Source organism: Pteropus medius, unplaced genomic scaffold (genome assembly GCF_902729225.1).
Source record: "Pteropus medius unplaced genomic scaffold, Ma_sr-lr_union100, whole genome shotgun sequence".
In the NCBI taxonomy this organism is placed as follows: domain Eukaryota; kingdom Metazoa; phylum Chordata; class Mammalia; order Chiroptera; family Pteropodidae; genus Pteropus; species Pteropus medius.
Genome location: NW_024346667.1, coordinates 844,888 through 863,845, shown reverse-complemented (window position 1 = coordinate 863,845; position 18,958 = coordinate 844,888). Strand labels below are relative to the sequence as shown.

At 34.9% G+C, this 18,958-nt stretch overlaps 1 protein-coding gene across 2 annotated transcripts in view; it reads right to left on the bottom strand.

Moving 5' to 3' along the window:
- Nucleotides 1–3,069: 3,069 nt before the first annotated feature.
- NAA15 (N-alpha-acetyltransferase 15, NatA auxiliary subunit) overlaps nt 3,070–18,958 on the bottom strand; it is a 59,334-nt gene continuing 43,445 nt past the window's right edge. Inside the window, exons 15-20 of one of the 2 annotated variants that reach the window (XM_039875806.1) lie at nt 18,269–18,462; nt 13,797–13,905; nt 11,743–11,841; nt 8,189–8,335; nt 7,165–7,262; nt 3,070–5,828 (exon numbers count right to left, since the gene is read on the bottom strand). In XM_039875806.1, coding sequence (XP_039731740.1) covers nt 5,628–5,828; nt 7,165–7,262; nt 8,189–8,335; nt 11,743–11,841; nt 13,797–13,905; nt 18,269–18,462 — 848 coding nt within the window. In that variant the 3' untranslated portion in view covers nt 3,070–5,627. The remainder of the gene's footprint in view (nt 5,829–7,164; nt 7,263–8,188; nt 8,336–11,742; nt 11,842–13,796; nt 13,906–18,268; nt 18,463–18,958) is intronic. The other variant, XM_039875807.1, reaches the window with a different exon arrangement.

Below are 18,958 nucleotides of genomic sequence, written 5' to 3'. Positions count from 1 at the left end.
ACATCATTTAAATCTTTGCAGAATCTTTGCAGGTGGGCTTGGGCATTGAGGTTTTTGTTTTTTAAAAACAATTCCCCTGGAATTCTAATATACAACCAGGGTTGTTTATGACTTGAAAGGATTCAATTGCCTATCTTATGTAGAGATGATCAGCTGTGGACCACAGCTATTAGTTGTGATGAACACGGACTATAGCTAAAGTGTCTAGAAATAACCATTGCAGATCCCTATGCAGTGCCTCTTTTCTTAAAATGATTAAAAGTGGAGATACTAGGCTGTAGAAAACAAAGCCCTCCAGGGGTGTACCAGTCTCCTCATCCATACCGTTTAAAAGATGAAAAACAACTGAGTGGCAATCTTTGTAATCATGTCATTCCACTGGACATGTTACCTGGGTGGTTGGTTGCAAAGGACATGAACGATTAAATTCACTGCCAACTAATGCCACAATGAGCAGGCAACTGAGAATAGATGGTCCTCTGGTCATCTGCTTCCTACAAAGCCAATCACAACCATTCCTAACAAACTATAGGAAAAAACAAAAACAAAATTAGATGTGAGAAATCCATTCAATATAAAAGATATATATAATGATGTGTGGTATTTTGAGGGAGTTCCTCAAGACCAACAGAGAGGGTCAAGGGGAAGATGAATGGGAATACTCTTAAGTCAACAAATAAGGGATAAAAAATTTGTGAGCCTTTGCAGGTGACCTGAAAGTTAATAGTACTTTATTGCTATTTTCTACAATCTGTAGAGCAATATTAATATTTACAGCAAATTTAACAAGAATTTGAATACCTATGTATTGTCCTAGTAACTATATACCTTTATACTAAAATGTACCCAGTGTAAATCCTGAAGATTTTATACATCACATTAGAAATGGATTTACATGAGTCTGAACCAAAGTTAATCATTTAACGTCATACTGTAATTAGACATCTCTCTCAAGTAAAAAGCATCCAAGCAGGTGAATGAAAAATGCTATGTGAAAGCGAATGCTTAAAATAGTGAATAGGCTCCTGAAATAAAAATTTAAGTTATAAAAAAACAAGCAGAGCAGTGTGCTTATTCTTAGGTCCTTTTCAATATCTGAGCAAACAAACAGTATAACGATGCTAGCTGAATGTTTCTGAATATATCTATTACTGTTATTAATGCAGTCAACTTTTTACTGTTAATGAAGGGAAGTAGTATTTAGTATTCCATTGTTCACAACTTAAAGGGAAGGAGCTAAGAAACAGTCCTATTGTCTACTTCTTTAAATGGCCTCCTTTTCATTTTTAAAGTTATCAACCAGCAGTTGAAGGCAAATAAGTAGTTCAAAAAATAAGACGAGGTGGTAATTATTCATTATTAATGAAGAAACACCAGAGTTTTGGAAGAACACTTTAGAAAGCCCAGTTTCTATGCCACTTGCAATGAGGCATCAAACACCAGACAATGGACGCAGTAAACTTACAGCACAAGTGGCAGGTTTATAAAAGCCCAATATTAGGAAACCATGGTTGACTGGAAAGTCATCGAATGATATAGAGAGAGGCTTCTTGTTTGTTAGACAATACACAGGTAACTAGGCAGATATAATTATTGGGTCAGAGCCAAAGATGGGATCCAGAAAACTCCTAAAATCTCTTCAGTTCTTTGTTGTTTCTAAATGAGAAGATAATTTGTACTTACTGAGCCAAGTTGAAGATTTAACAACAGCAGAAATCTTTATCTCACAGATAAAAATAATTTCCATCATCAATCATCACCATTAATTTTTCAGTTAGGAAGAATTGTACCAATGTATGAAATAACACAGATCCTTTAAATAGATACAAAGAAAGGCCTGATATAAGAATGTTAAGTACATTATAATCTTGTTAGAGTGCCAAGAATTAACTTTACTTTTCTTACAAGCAGCCTTGAAACAAAATCTATAGTTTTTGGCACATAGAACTGTGTAAAGAGCACTAAAGATTAAGATTCCAAGCTTGTCTCTAGCCAACAATTTAGCAAAAGTTCTGATTTAAATAGTACCAATTTTTTTCTTGGGGTTACCATCCCAAGATGGCATTGCTTCAAAAGCAACTGGACAATCTGAGAGGCTAGAAACCTTTAGACCCTCTTTCCTGCAACATACTGCTCCCATCCCTCTGCCCATTATGTCATCGTAAAAGGGATTATGTCCTGATGGAGGTAGCAGTGTTAAACAGGCTGTAAAACCTCAGCATGCAATACTCTTCTGCTTTACCAAAATAAGAGTGTTTTCTCTAGAACCTCCTGCACACGACCAATACTTTTATTTCAACACCCATCCTGTAAGTTGCACACTGAAAGGTGAAAGTGCAATTCGATAAAGAATATAACCTTTTCCAAAAATGTTTTATTGCTACAAGTTGTGAGATTTCCAACCATCAAAATTGTAATAAAACTTAAGATTTCAGCTCCCTACGGTGCAACGTAGCCATTCCATCAGACTTTGTTTTGGCAGTGGGTTCGGCAAGGTTTACATGATAGCACAATGGGATAAAGAAACTCTTTCTGTAACTTAATGTGGAGCATGAGCTGGAACAGGAGGACCACCTTCCATCTGAAAGGTCGATCTTTCTTTGAATTCTCTTAATAATTTCAAATTTTAAGGCTGGTAATGACTAAGACAAGTATATACCTATCTTGTAAGCAAATCCAACACGTTAACTTGTTACCTTTTTCTAAACAGATACATGTGACAAAATATTCCTAGAAATTGTGCTGAAGACTTCCCTGAATTTAGCACATCCTACCTGAATCTAGATACTTCCCTGGTCTCTTCTTAAATCACAGCTTTCATTTCACAGCTCTAACAACAATACACCATGGAGTACAAACAGTACTGTGAAAAAGAAGGGCCCGGTAAAACCCACGGGATAGCTATTCACTAGTATCGGGACTACTTTTAGTCATGCTATCATAGATCACACTTTATTCTTAAGCAGAATACAGAAAAATGTTGAAAATGTATGATTTGACTGATTAAAGCTGAATAAACTAACCTAGTCAGATTTTAATTTTTAAATGAGAAATGACAAAAGTAGTAAATATGATGAAAAACAAAAAGAACTTTACTTTCCTATGTTAATACAGGTCAAGGGACCCTTTCTTCTCAAAAGGGTTGATAACACCAGTTCTTAGCAATAAACATAAGGCACTTGTTTAGAGTACAACATCGCTGCATTTTCTTTTCCACTTGTTTTTCTAACCCTGTTTTCCCCCCACAGTATCATTTGGAATCAGTAGAGTGAATGAGGCAAATGTGAGATGACCCAGTTGAAACTACTCAGGGCAAAATAGTACAGTACAATGTTTCAGGGGTGATGTCTGGACATAAAGTGGACCCCGTCGAGGTCCTCTGACACCAGACAATGTATCACTATCAAGTAAACCTGAAAGAAAATACAATATTTATTCAATAGTTCCAGTAAAATTGGGTTGGAATACAATATATGTTAGGAATTTAGCTCCTCACAGGTGGCATCTGCATCAAGAGTTCTGAGTACTCGTGAATATTCATTCTAAGACAATCTACATCATTTGAACATTGTCGAGACAAATATGAATTTCATTTCAATATACAGTACAGTTTAAACATGACCCACACACACACCCCTATCACATGGCTTGTGCTGCCTCCAAACAGCTTGGTAGTGGCAGAGGTAGCACTAGTGTCCTTCCCCAATAATAAGAACTCAGTTGCCACTCATAGGAGAAGTTGAAAAAAAGTTGGGGTTTTTTTTGCCATCTGTTAAGATGTTCCTGAGACAGGGCCAGTTAATAAAACGTAACAAAGCACTGGAGTTCAGTCTGTACTTCCCCTACGTCACTGTATCAACAGACTGGGATGTGGAATGCAGGTAATGCACTATGAAAGCTTGAGTTTAACAACTGTTCGGTCAGTAAAAGGATCAGGTCTCCTGAAAATTCCCTTTAGAATATACTTTCTATAAACTAGAAGTACCACAAAAAAGGTCAATTATATACACAACTGAATCATTTTACTTAATCTTATTTGCTCAGATCTTGCAAATGCAACGAGAACCCTGAGCCTGAGGCTAGTTCTCGGTGTATAGGTTTAACATTTTAAGGCTCATTTTCTCAATCAAGATAGCAGTTTTCAGATTCCTTTCAAATTATGAATTACAAATTACATTCATAGTACCTGCTGCCATCCTAGCACTCAATGAACTCTCATACAGGAGCAGCACTACACTTGCATTATGTGATTTCCCTGACACCAGCACTTGGACTGTTCTGAAAGCTCCCATCTGCACTAGCCTTCCAGCATATTACATCGCCTCTGGCTTGCACCTCTGTTTCCACCTGTGTATTTTCACAGAAGCCCAACACAGATTAGTTGAAATATTCACACAACTGTTTTTCAAAACAATTTATTGCATCATATTTGGTACCTTATGTTTGACAACAAAGAGGAAATTACATCTGTAACTGCAGGAAAAAGAAGCTGGTCTGTTATTGAAAAAAAAATCTTGGGCCCTTTAAAAATTACAAAGTCTTGGGCTTGCCTGAAACAACTGAGCAAGAAATATATTCTTAGAAATGTAGGGCTTCAAGTATTACAAACCTGTGACACTGTGGAAAAATTCCAGAGGTATCTAAACTGCAGCACTTTTTTTCTGCATATCGTGAGCAAGGCCTGCTGAGGTTTTTAACTATTAGTCTCTTGATCGGTCCTAGAATGGTAGTCAGGAGTTCTGCTCTTTAATTTCAAGCCATGGTAATTTTCTTTTTTCACTCTTAGGTGAAAAAATTCATGCTTGCTAATTAGTTGGTGCCACATCACAGTGCGTTTGGTTCTTGCATTACAGTTTTAACAAGTTTGGCCAAAACAATGCTAAAAGGTTTGCATTGTTATTTTAATTCTTCAAGTTTTCGTTAAAATTAAGATTGTTCCAACTGGGTTCCTTCGGTTAAAAACTGTGGTACAAGAACACCAAACCGATCATGTACAGTGAATTTTGGAAACACAATAAGCGTATTGAACACCCTCTAGGTTTCTGAGAATTGTTTGGTATCTATATATCCCAGCGTCTACAACATCGAGCAGCTGTTGTAGGTTTCTCTGTAAATAGTGATTCACATTTGCAAACTTCCTATGGCCAGAATCAACCCCGTAACAAAACCAGTCAGATGCTAAAGCCCCAACAACTCTTTGTGCTCAGTGAAAGAATCCAGTGCTAAAACAGCATTTATGCTGTCTGAGATATAGTAAAATCTCACAAGACAAATTTAAAGTAATATTTCTGCCACACACCTGCTTTGTTAGCTGTAACGGCCTCCAGATTTTATATAAATTAGTTTAAAAACATGGGTGGGTAGGTAGGAATAGGATATGATATCTTTTTTTTAACCCCTCAATTTTAGCAGCTTTTAATGTTTTAAGAAACTGAACCTATATCCTGTAATATGTTAGATATTTTATATATACTTTTTCAGCAGGATAAAAAACGTAAAACTATTTGAAGGCAAGAACATTTACTCTTCTCATTCTGTGTAAGTCAGAGCAATGCAGCAGGTGCGTGACAAAAATATTATACACTAGATATGGTCCAAAGTCATTCCATTTGCTTGTTTAATGATGTTCAAATTTCATTGGCCAGTTCTTCAGTTTCTGCAGAACTATCTCCATTAACTGTGATCTTCATATCCTCTTCATATCCAGGAGGCATGAAAGCCAAAGCATAAGGGAAAAGCTTATGACAATTTGCTCTATAAACTTCAGCAGCTTCTTTACAGTCTCCTAGGCTACCATCACACAAGGCTTCTAATACCTCCATACAAGTCTAAAGAAAGAAAAAAGGCCATGTTATAACTTGTCCAAAAAAAAAGTTTTACTCTAAATTAGACATTTTGTTAACAACAGATTTCTGAAAATGAGGCCAATGTACATATTTAGTTTTGTTTAATATAAACAAAAGTGTTTACTCCCACATATATATTCCATCAGAGTTAGTTTCCTCAGAATTGCAGGGTTTGTATAAAAGATGAACGTATAAGCGGGGCCAGGACTAAGGCTGAGCAAGCAAGGTGTGTTAAGGTGCCACATTTAAAGAGACGTCCATTTTCAGCAAATGCTGGCCCCGAGACGGCAACCTTGCCTCAGCCTAGCCTGGCCCTGTATATAAATGTCAAATTTTACATACCGATGTCAATTACTGCACTTAAGCATTTTAACTTTTTTTAGAGGCTTAGAGCCAGTTGGCAAAATCAAACATTGTTTTTCAACCTTGTATTCAAACTAAAGAGAACTTAAGTTATGTTCAATAACTAAGCAGGAAAGAGTTTCAAACACAAAGGGCATAGACGCAAAAAATTTTTCTTCATGAAAACTGATAATTCTTTTAACCAAATCCCTAAGTAGGTCTGCTTCTTATTATTTCTAAATGATTCACGTTGACTGCATTCATCATGTTTTCCTTCTTTATCTTGTTTCACTCGGAAAGCACTAGGTAGTTTCCAGATATATGATACCCTAACAAGCTTTGCCAGTCTAGAAAGGTTCTGACCTAAATGATGCATTAATTAGCAACCAATGAGTCAATTTTTTCTTAAAGATATTTCCTTCATTTGCTAGTAAAGGGAATATTTAACTGTCTTTCAGCAAGTGATTTTTAATCTGCTTGATCAACATACAACATAGCTGTCCTTTTTCAGTCTAAACTAAAAACTATATTTTGCAACATACCCATATTATCTTTGAATCTACTTAATCTCATGTTATATTACAAGATATAAAATGAGTATTTAAATTCAACCCCTGGTAAATAAATCTTAAATATGTTAGAATCTTCAATGAGACCACTGCTTGCTCAGAAATGCAGATATGAATTGAAATCCAAAATTAACCATGGCATGTGTATACAACTGTACTAAAACACTTTTTAAAAAATTACTGTAAGTAAGAGATGTGAAACTAGTTATTAAATGCCAAGTAGCCCACTGTGCATGTGTGCACACACACAGTAAGAAAAGTTTAAGTTTTTGACATGGATTCATAATGGTTTGGAGAACAATATGCGTAAGTAATAAAAATTATTAGGTGAAAACTGTTCTCTTGATAAAAAGAGGAACAAATAGTAGTCAGGTACACTAACAGAGAGATTATGAAAAACCCTTTACCTGGAGGTTTCTGTTAGTGAGGGATTCGTCAAGTGTTGTTGCCAACTCTATAGCTCGCTTCTGACTAGAAGGATCTAAATAATATACCATTTTGGCAGCTAAATGAGAAAGAAAAAGGAAATGTGTTTTATTTCAAGGTAAAACCAGCATCTTATCCTCCATCCATTCAAATATAAAATGCAAGGTATATGTGCACACACAGTGTGGCATCTTATTAGAAAAATGAGAATAGCCATATGAAACACTGTTATTTAAAAAAATTATTCTGAGAGAGTGGACCAGAAATCGCCTCACTACCCAAACTAGGAGAATGATTAAGGTTAAGAGAGACTATGACAGAATGCAAATATTCTATCTTTGTGTAGCAGAACGAACCATGGAGAGAGTTTTCTTTCTAAAATGAGCGTAATTTGGAGTTGAGGGGAATACCCGACCTTGATGGTATGAGCCAAAAAGCTGAATTTGGAATTCCACAAAGGCATATGAAGCGGCCAGGTTTCTTAGCCAGGCATTTTAAAGCACCCTACTAAAGCACTACCAACATGACCTCATCGAGTCCGGACTCTGGCTGACTAGCACAGACTCTTGCCAGATGACCCTTGCCAGTTATATGGTTTCAAGTGTTTAGCATTGTCAAGTTTGATATCTTACATCATAAGCATGAGAAAAGGAAGATGATGGTCACATCCGAGTGAATTTTAAGAACACGTTGATGGGAGAAATAAAAAGTACCTCCTTCACAATTTAGCTATATAATGTATAGCTAAATTCAGTTACGCCTGCTTCTTCGTAATGCCTTTGCTGAATCAGGAAAAACTACTGACCATGATGCACAGTAATAATTTTGTTTTAAGAACTGTAGAAATGTATAGGAAACATTTAAGCTGCCTGTTTTCATGAATTAAAATGTGACATATACACATTGCCTCTTTCATGTGACAAATGTGTAACCTTGTCACTGATTCATTAAAAAAAAATGAAGTTGTGTTAGGAGGCTAAAACAAGGACAAAATAAAGTGATTACCTGATAATCTGTGTGGCAATGAATCAGAATTCCTTTTCAGAAAAGTTTCATTAAAATTCTTTGGATTCGTTGCTCCAAAAAGACGATTCATTTCTTGTTTTAATACTGTTCTAACTGTATCAGGTACATCTTTACTTTCACATACTGCTAAACAAAAGCAAATTATTAGCAGTTAGAAACTCTGATAAAGTTTGTGGAAGTTAAAAAATTATCTACTTGATGAGGCCAATGAAACAAAGCAATCTGATATACAAAGACTAGACAAACCTACTGATAATTTGACAATTAAAGAGCTTACCTATATAAATTTAAAAAATGTGTGTCAGCAGAGCAATCTGACTTTCTAAAGGCACTCAAAGACATTTCATTGACAGATGATTCATTTCCAGAAAAGAACAGAAAGCAAAATAGATGATGAAAGATGTAGTTCCACAGCCTTCTACATCTCTCGGGGTTGCCTTCTATCAATTTTAAAGGGAGTCTGTGAAGCAGGGGCTTGACAGCACCTACCTGGTAAGTAAATGTCACAGCAAATATGTAGTGCTGAAGACAAGAGAATTTTTCTCAACATCTCCATCTTCTTCAATACCCAAGTAAGGCATTACAAATTTATCCATATTAAAAGAAAATATGTTGACCATATTTTCAGGGGCTATGTGAACTGAGCTATCGCTATATAATAAACTGCAGAGGACCACCAAAGTAGTTTTCTATAATGAATATGCTGTAATCTTCATATTCCCAGGCCCTGGGATTTGGAAATGGAAAAACTAACCCCCTCTAACCTCTCTGGACTGAATCCAAGTTGTGCTTTATTTCACTGCAGGCACACCTCAGACACACTGCAGGTTGTGTTCCAGACCACCGCAATAAAGCGAATATCACAATAAAGCAAGTCGCACAAAATTTTTGGTTTCCCGGTGCATATGAAAGTTATGTTTACACAATAGCCTATTAGGTGTGCAATGCATTATGTCTTAAAAAACAATGTACATACCTTAATTAAAATTACTTTATTGGTAAAAATGCTAACCTTTATCAGAGCCTGTTGGGAAAATGGTGCTGATATATTTCTCAAAGCAGGGTTGCACAAACCTTCAATTTGTAAAAACTGCAATATCTGCAAAGTGCAGTAAATCAAGTACAATAAAATGAGGTGTGCCTGTTTTATTTTGGTATAGAGAGACAGTCTGAAGCTTTGAGACAGACAGACCTGGGTATGAATCTAGGCTTGGACAAAGCATAACCTCTCCGAACCTATTTCTTGATCTATAAAAAAATTGATCACGGTAAGGAAAAGCTAAGTTTAAAATAGCTAATTATATAATAGATATTCAATAAATTGTAGTTACTATTTTTGTCATAGATTAAAAACATAAATAGATTTTCTTTATGGTTAGAACTATGGTGGTGGCTTTCAAACTGCCTACAACAAAGTATTTTGTACCCTGATGCCTATGTGTTCTTTATATATCACTTATTATGTGAAGCAAAAGTTTCATAGAACACTGATCCTTACTTTGTGCAATGCATACTGGTATTTTCTACTCTGTTTTTATTTTATATTTTTAATGCCGTAATGACCCACTAAATTGCTTTCACTCTCTTACCAACGGATCACTACCTTAAGTTTAAAAAATACTGAACTCTTGAGTAGTAAATATCCACATGAAATATTTTATATATAATTAGTAACGGAATAATCGATTGATATGCCCTCTGATGATTAAACATTTCTTCTATCATTCTACAGAATTGGGTGGTTCAAAAACGAACTATTAAAGAATTTAGCTTAACCTCCATTATGACTGTACTTTCACCTTGGTTTAAAAAAATCCTGTGGGATATAACAAAGATGCCCCGTCTTGTGTCTCTGCAGTAAGTAAATACTTTTTCTTATCAAAACTAGTGAGCAGTCTACTCAACTTTCTGAAGACTTTCTGAAGATACAGTGGGTCTTTATCACTACAAATTATCACTGCTTTCATTGCCTAAATTTAGTCAAAATAAGGATCACTGCATAAATCTCTTTCTGGTGTCAGCTGAACACCTGGAGCAGTGGGGATAGCTAACATGGACATTTAATCATTCTAACTCTTATGTCAGGACCACTCTGCCTTTCTTCCTCTAAAGTCCACGAGCATTTTAATTTTCTGAAACAAGTCGCAAGAACATAATCATGTTCATCAAGCCACAAAGTCATTACAGGCAAATACACTTCGAAATGCTACTTTTAATGCATATTTCAAAGGAAAGTCTCTAACTCCATAGCATTTATATGTATTACTTTACTACCTTTCAGGAAAGAATTAATTGTATAAAAATAAAGTAGGCACATTACTTTTGAAAATAGTTTTAAGTGCACTCCATCCTGAGAATGGATTAAAATTATTTCTAGCCTTAATTTTCTGATGATTTCAAAGTGTTTTTAATACCGAGACTAAAAAAAATTTTTATTTTCTTTAAAGAAAGCAATTCTTTCTTCTATTTTCTATGTGATTACATTTATTACATTTTGAATTTAAAAGGATTGAGAAAAAATATATCTATGATTATTTCTATAACAGAAATTATTTCTTTGACAAACATAATTTAAATAAGGCTTTACTTTTTCTTAGAAGACAAAAAAAATGTTCCTAATTGAGACAATTTAGTAATTTTCAAGACAATGACTAAAATGCCTAGTTTAATCTCATTATTTTTATATAATGTATGGATTCATATGGGGCTAGATATTTAGCAATGACATAGCTGATTTAATAGTATTTCTAAATTCTGCAAGTTGTTCTATTAAAAATTCAATTCCTCCTTCTCCAGTAACTTAAAAATCAAAATGACAACAAGAATAACAACACTACTTGACCAAGGGAGTACTTTCAATTTAAAGCTTTTGTAGTAGAAAGAACAATATGAAGACTGGGCTCTCATCCCTGCTTCACTACTAATTATCTATGTTACCTTGAATAAGTAATTTAATCTTTAAAGGTCACCAAATTCTTAACTATAAAACAAGAGATAATTAACATAAAATCTCACCTTTCATTTTCTAAAACTCTGTAGTTCTACTTCACATTAAACCTAACGTACAGAATTTTATGGTCAAAGTATTTGAAAAGTATAACAATGGTTTTAAAGTTCTTTTTAACCTATATTTAGCAATGAAAATTTTATGACTCAAAAGAATTATGCTAAAGACAGATAAATAAGGAGATAACCTGTCAATTTCAAAGAGATTCTTCAATTTTAGAACAATTTATTAAAAATGTTAACATAAAATATGATTCAAAACTTCAACTTACATGTAACTTCTTTGAAACAGAAACAAAGGTGATTCTCAAATATCTGGACTGAATAATTCTATGTCAAAACTATAACTTTTTTAGCCTTAAAATAAAGAACTTCAACACAAAGAAAACAATGCCTTTTCCCTCCGCTAATTTAATATGCAACAGCTGAAAATGACTGAGTTTATGATAAACTTGTACTGATCACTTTATACAGTCACTATCAACTACTGCAATCAAATACTTAAGTAATGGAAAACAAAAACATACCAGTACTAAAGAGTCGAATCATACACTCATGAAGCCAGGGATGACTAGAATCAATAGCAAATGCCCTCTTTACTGATTGTAGCATCAAAAGAAACTTTTCTATAAAAAGAAAAAGTAAGATATACTTTGATCATTTGATAAAATAAGATGCCCTCCTTTGGAGGACTACGACCTTACAAATAGAAAAACTAATTTATAGTCAATCACATCTGAACTACAACATATGACTGAAGCAAATGATTTCCTCAGATTAGCCAATGTTTTCCACACAACATTCTTGAAAAAAGCTTTTATGTATAAAAAAATTTAGACAGCATTTAACAATAATTGAACCATACCATATAAACAAAGAAACAAATTTGAAGCTATTTCATTTCCTAACCTCCTTTAATCAAAACAAAGGGATTTCCTCCACTACTTAGAAAACATCATTCTTTATGCTTACAACTACCTCTTTTCTTGTGTTTTGTGACATGTGAAATGGTTTGCATTCTACCTGACTGTTTCTCCCGTGTCAATCCCTGGCTCCTCTTCCCCCTCAAAAGGTTAAGAGTTTCAGTCATTTTCTAATCTCTCTCTATGCCATTTCCCCATTCACAACCCCTACATTTCCCAAGCTTCAGCAATGATCTGTTGCACTGGAATTTGCACCAGAATACTCACCATACTTCCGTTCCTTATCTATGACCACCTCTTTGTTAAGACTTCCCTAATTTGGTCCTGTTCTCCAAATATTAAAATTCAAAACCCCAGGCTCCCCTGACATTTCTAGTTCCCTTATCCCCAATATTCAGAAAGCTAAAGTACTGCCACCCCTTGTCACCATCTGACTCTCTTGCAGTGGATTCTCACTGCTGGAGGGCCTTTCAGAGGTCAGAATACGGCCAAGAGGCTGACTCATTGGAATTTAGATTGTTCTTCCCCACTTTAGGTAGAACAGCTTTTGTATTTTATACTTTGGAATTGATTTAAGAGTATCTGTTTAAAAGGGAGCTGTAGTAACTGTTAAAAGTTTTAAATTACTGGACTATTTATTAAATTTATTTTCCAAATTATAAAATATAATCACTGTGCAAAATAGAAAATATTTTAATCATGCAAATTCCACAAAGAGTCATCTGTTATCTTTTGATCTATTTCTTCCCCGCCCCTTTTCTATTTTATATACCTATATAAATATCTTATTAAAATTAAAATCAAACCATAGTTTAGTTTTCGGTTCTATTTTCAAACAATGTTATATGGCAACCTTTTCCCAAGATTATAAATTACTTTCGATAAACATGATTTTTTAATACATACTCTATGAAGGTACCATTTTATTCAATATCTTTTCATACAGTTATACTGTTTGGAGCAACACCTTCTGTCGGATCTGATTAACCAGCTTCTCTTCCCTTTAATATGCATCACCTTAATGATAAACTTTTTTTCTTAATGAACCACTTGGATTACATCAGTTCAACACCATAAAATCTTCTTAGTATCTACTATATATAGTATAAGCATTCTAAACCTGAGAACCAAGACCCTTCATTTATATTTCACTTAGCTCAGGCAATACAGCCAACCTCAACATTATTTACACACTTATATTATCTTAACAAAGTCTTCTCCCTTCTATGCATCTTTTCTTTTAGAAATATGATCAATCCTTCGAGATGTATTTCAAGCATCACATCTTCTATTTTTAATAAAAGCTAATAATAGCTAACATTTATTAAATACTTACTGTGTAGCAGCAGACACTATTCTAAGCTCTATATGTATTAACTAATTTTATACACATATGTACATGGTAGTTATTATATCTGACCTTAATCCTAGTTATGTATGCACATCTGCTACTGATTTTAATGTCCTAGAATAAATAATTGTATCATTGTATCTTCCCCCAACATTTTATGCATAGCAGGCATTTCTGTGAGGAAGCTGAACTGGCATTTGCTTTAAAAAATTCTACTACAGTGGTGAGGCTATCGGACTTGGGAGACTACACCTAAGAAGAAATACAGTGATCAATTTTTCAGGGCCACTATATCCTAATTGCCTACCTTTCCTAAAGTAAATCTCAAAGGCAAAAAGATGAGTTTCTATCTTGTTCTTCACCAAGTTCTTCAACGGTGTTAAAAATTTAATAGCTTCTTCCAATGGAGTTTCAACCTAACAAAAATAAAAGATATTATACAAATGGAAGCAAGACTGAGGGGGAGGGGAGTGATGTTACTCTTTCTATTAAAAACACTTTGTTTTTGGTAAAAATCACTTACCCATCACCCAGAAAACTGTCATATTTTAAATTCCCATAATCTAAAAAAAGGGGATTCTGAACTTCATAATTCTTCACTGGTTTTTAACCATGAAGATTACATTATCTCTGGGTATAAACTATCCAACAAGTAAAAAAGAAGATAAAATAGAACCAGAGAAAGAAGACAGTAAGAAAGACAGGTAAGATAACCATTGGGGGGGGGAGGGGGAGGATGGGCATGGGACAGGACAAAGGGGAGATGTAAAATAGGATGAAAAAGGGTAAGAAGAAAACTGTAGAGAACATTACAGAATGAGTGAATGTTCTTTTTAAATTCAAAGTGAAGTATAATCAAGCTATTATAAAAAATAGTACAATATCCACTCTGTCTTGCTTTGTTCCACTACAAATTCTACAGAAATCCATATTATTCAAATGCCATAGTAAGGGTGAGATGGCATTTGAAAAGATTTATGTTTACAGAACTGTCTCTACCACCTTTTATTAATTATACAAGTGTCAAATAAATTACATACTTGTAATCATTACTGGGCAGGTATAATGTTTATTATATAACTGTGCTGTTATACTCCTTCACTGAGTACCGAGACAAGACTTCTCTGTAGACTGGGGTGAGGGTGGAAACACCACATTTATCAGAAGGGCACTATAACATCTAGTTTCTCTATCTGCCTCCTCTCATCATAGAGGCAGTAACAATTCATCCTCAATGGAATGTAGGTTTACCCTGTCTGCCCAATATGCGTCTGCCAGTACAGTAATTGTAGTTTTACCAACAGAGACTGACCAAGGATATTATTTCATAGCATTAAAAGAAAAAAAAAAAGTTAAGCAATAAAGTGATCTGTATGGAATTTATCTTATATTGTACTGGCATGAAAAGTAGCTGGCATTACTCTGAAGGATACATGCTCTAAAGGAGAAATCAATATATGGCACTGTCACTCTAACAGCTGTAGATACCAAGAGATAGAGGAGGGAATGGGCCCTCATAAGTACGCCTTTCTCACACATCTCTAAATATTTTACTTCTTATTTCCATGACTCTAAGTTGTTCTACTGTGTTGCAATTTGTGGTATACGTGGGAGAAAACGTCTACAAGGGAAAGGTAAAGAAATGGAAACTGAATTGTCACCTGTCTACATCAAGCTTTTCATGTCTCTGGGGTATAGACTGAATGAGGGTCACTTAGATATGGCTGCTATTACAAAGTGAAAACAACAAGGAATATAGGTAAACTGAATCAACACAAGCATTATACTAAATGAAATAAAATATTTGAACTTGGAAGAGAAAACAGAAAGATCAACTGTCTGCAACCATATTAATGAGAACGTATGCCCCCAAAGGAGATCCGGATCTGCTGTCCCCACATGTTCCTGTGTGCCTGTTTGTGTGCCTCTCATAGGTAAGGTTTTATGAGGGTAAATCTAAGTGTTTAAAGGTACGTTCATAAGCACAAAAGTTAACTACATCCTGCATTTACATATGCATAAGGCAGAACAGGGCTTTATACATATAAAAGCATATAAACAGGGATGAGGTTCCAAAATCGGTGAAGATAAAAAAAAAAAAAAGGAATAAGAAAAAAGAATATCAAAACTACCCTTGAAAATCCCTGAAGTTGTAAAGACAGTTATATAGACAGATATGAATATATATCACTAATTTACATTACATATATGAAAAACATATATTTAAGTACCAAAATCATAACCACTGTAGCAAAATGTTCACACTGTGAAAGGCACACGAGAACTGAGATGGACTAATCGGGAGTCATACCTCCTCCACCTCATACTCAGCTGGGCTCCTATGTTCACCAAGTGGAGTAATGGGCAGGATTACCAGTGTTACGCATACTCTTTTCTGTCTTTCTCAAAAAACGAATTACATCCAATCTTGAAGATCTGAATTTACTTAAGTTAAATAAATGTAGAATGGAATTATATTGCATTAATGAGCAATATAAGATATCTGCAAGAGCAGTTTTGAGCATATTAATTTATAAACTCACCTGCCTGAAATCTAATCTGTGTTAAGATATGTTGCGTAGGAGCATATCTCCCTATACTCCCAGCATAGCAACACAAAGTTTAAAACTATTAAAACCTACACAGACAGAATACTAAAGACTCATTACCCTTGACAAGGAATGTGTGTGTGCACACTATAGGAAAAAAACCAACTGAGATGACTGCTAACTGAAGGCAAGGAGGAACACAGGATGGGTGGTACATGAAGGAACTCATAAATACCAACTATTGCCTCGTGGTAAGTTAGAAAAACAAGCAGTACGGCATTCCACTAAGACTTCAGAACTTATACTCAGTCAATTGAGTATTAAACTCACTAACTAAACCTTGCCCTGTTTTCTTTTTCTCCTTGTTAACTGGAATTACTTCTAACTTAACAATGCTCTTATTTATGTTATACATATTATGACTATATTCGTAGTTGTAATGTCTCCAGAACTAGAGACATTAAATTTATCATTTATCGCATGGAAGAATCCTGAAATATAGGATCAAAAAAAAGCAAGTATAGATTGTAGACCCAAACATGGCAGGCAGCTTTTCAAATGGCCTACGATGCCACCCCTGGTTATGATGGCCTGGTGTGATTTGGCATTGCTGCCCCACTGAGGATACGGGTAACTGGGTGCTCCTAGATGGGCGCATCTTGGAGCAGCTATCCTAGGAAGAGAAGGTTATTACATGCCTAATAAGGAAGAACAGCACATACTGAAGAGCAGTCCTTAAACCAGGTGTCTTCCACTAGGCTCCTTCCAAGTAAAGCACTTTCGGTAGGTATTACGTTGAGACTCTTCAACCCTCTAGCTAACATTAGCCATTCTAGGCTAGACACAAGGAAAACCCAATAGTCTATAACGAAGCCTGGTATAAGAATTCTGCTTGGTGGGGGTACTCTTTATTAGACAGTGCCTACACAATCCAAAAAGATCCTCTCTTTATGAACTATAAGACATGAAGAGTTACAAAGAAAAAATCATCAAGGAAAGTCATGGGGTAGAGAGAAAGTCATGGGTAGAAAGAATAATAGTGGCAGGCAGTCAGTTATGCTGGTAAAAGTTGTAGTGATAAGGAAGCGAGGCATAAAGATGCGAAGTCCCTGAAGTTAATACTACCCCTGAATAACTGCAATTATCTGTGAGGCCTTAAGGTCAATTTTCAGTGCTTACTCACTTCCCTGTATAGTCTTCCAATAAACTCCCAAAACAATAAAAGGGTACTACTATCTTCATTTCTAGAAAATATATAGTTATTTGTGAAAATATGTCAATATGGTCCTGTGAAATCCAAGCTAGATTTCTCCATGGTTCTTAACAAGCGAGAATGAGATACTACTATCTGCTCTGATATAATTCTAAAATGATTTTCCAACTCTATTTGTTATGTATTAAAATTTTCCTTAGTTATAAAGCAATCAACGATTTTTAAATTTTTAGCTGCCAGTGAAGCTAAAACTGAACCCTAGGGCAATGTGCTTATTACTATATTGCTTTAGCATAATAAATTATGCAGTTATTTTCACAGGGAGTAGAAGGATGCCAAAGGCCAGAAGAAAAAGTACATAAGTATGTTATTAATCAAACCAGTTCATGTGACAATGAATAACTTGGTTTCAGCTTAACGGTTTAAAACGGCAGATAAGATCTTGGCTTGGGGGAAAATATTTAGGGACTTTTAAAATATTAGGTTCAAAAAGCAATGTCCAGTGAAGAAATGTTGTAAATTGATAACATGGGTCAGAAATACATATATAAAACTCACTTTTTAACAAGTGAGTCTGAATATAAAAACTTGCATGTTATCACTTATGACATTACATTCTTTACATACATATTTTCTCTCATCCTAACATCTCTGCCTAGTAAGGATTTTTCCTAGTCCCATTTTATAGATGAGAAAAACATCAGAGAGGTTAGACAAAGTGTCCAAGACACACAGTGAAGTGTAAGAGCTGACATGTGGACCCAGATCAGAATGACTCAAAAGCCAAAACTATCCTACACCACACTAGATTACTCTAGATCTAGATCATTATTCCGAGTTTCAAAAGAGAAATATAATCGGGAGTGGGGTGGGGTGGGGAGAATCAAAGATAGAAGCCTAAAATTAGAATGACTTTTTGCTCTAAAATCTATCAAAGTGGTTGAATAAAACAGTATAAAATGACAATAGCTGGTCATGAAATCTCACTCAATTGTGCTAAATACTATTACGAAGTACCTTGGCCAGTTTCTCAGGAATAAGTTCTTCTTTTGGACCTCCAATTTCCTCATCATCGTCATCCTTCTTCTTTTTCTGATTTCTCTGCTGCTTTTCTTTTTCTGCATTTTTTTTCTCTTCTTCTATCTGGGCTTTCTTTTGAGCTCTTCTCTGCTTATTACGTAGCTTCTTTAGTTCTTTGTCAGACATGTTTGCTGTAGGCAGTAAGTGTTAATGAAATTATAAGCATGTTAATCAGACTAATAACGATCAATTACTACTACTAAATATTACCAAATTTCCATAAAAACATTACATTATATATGTTCACATGCCAATGTGTACCTAGCCTTTTAACAATTCCACATTTGATAGAGAGCACAGTATCCTCTTCCGAAAAAATGTTTCAAAGCAGGTGGAGACCTGGTGTTGCAACCACAACAAAGCATAAAAGCACATGAGTTCCTAGAGCAATATTAAACTACTTGCAATTCTAGGGCTATAACAAGCTGTTTTGTACCTCTATGGCTTTGGACTATGTTTTCTCTTAGTTATGCCTTCCCTGACCTTGTCAAAGTTATTTATTCTCCAGTCAGTGCTGCCACTATGCCTTATACATTTTGCTTGTCACAATATTTGATGTACAAATCTGCTTCTCTTTTATACTCTGAGCTCCTTTGTGGAAAAGATCATGTCTTACTTGTAATTTTT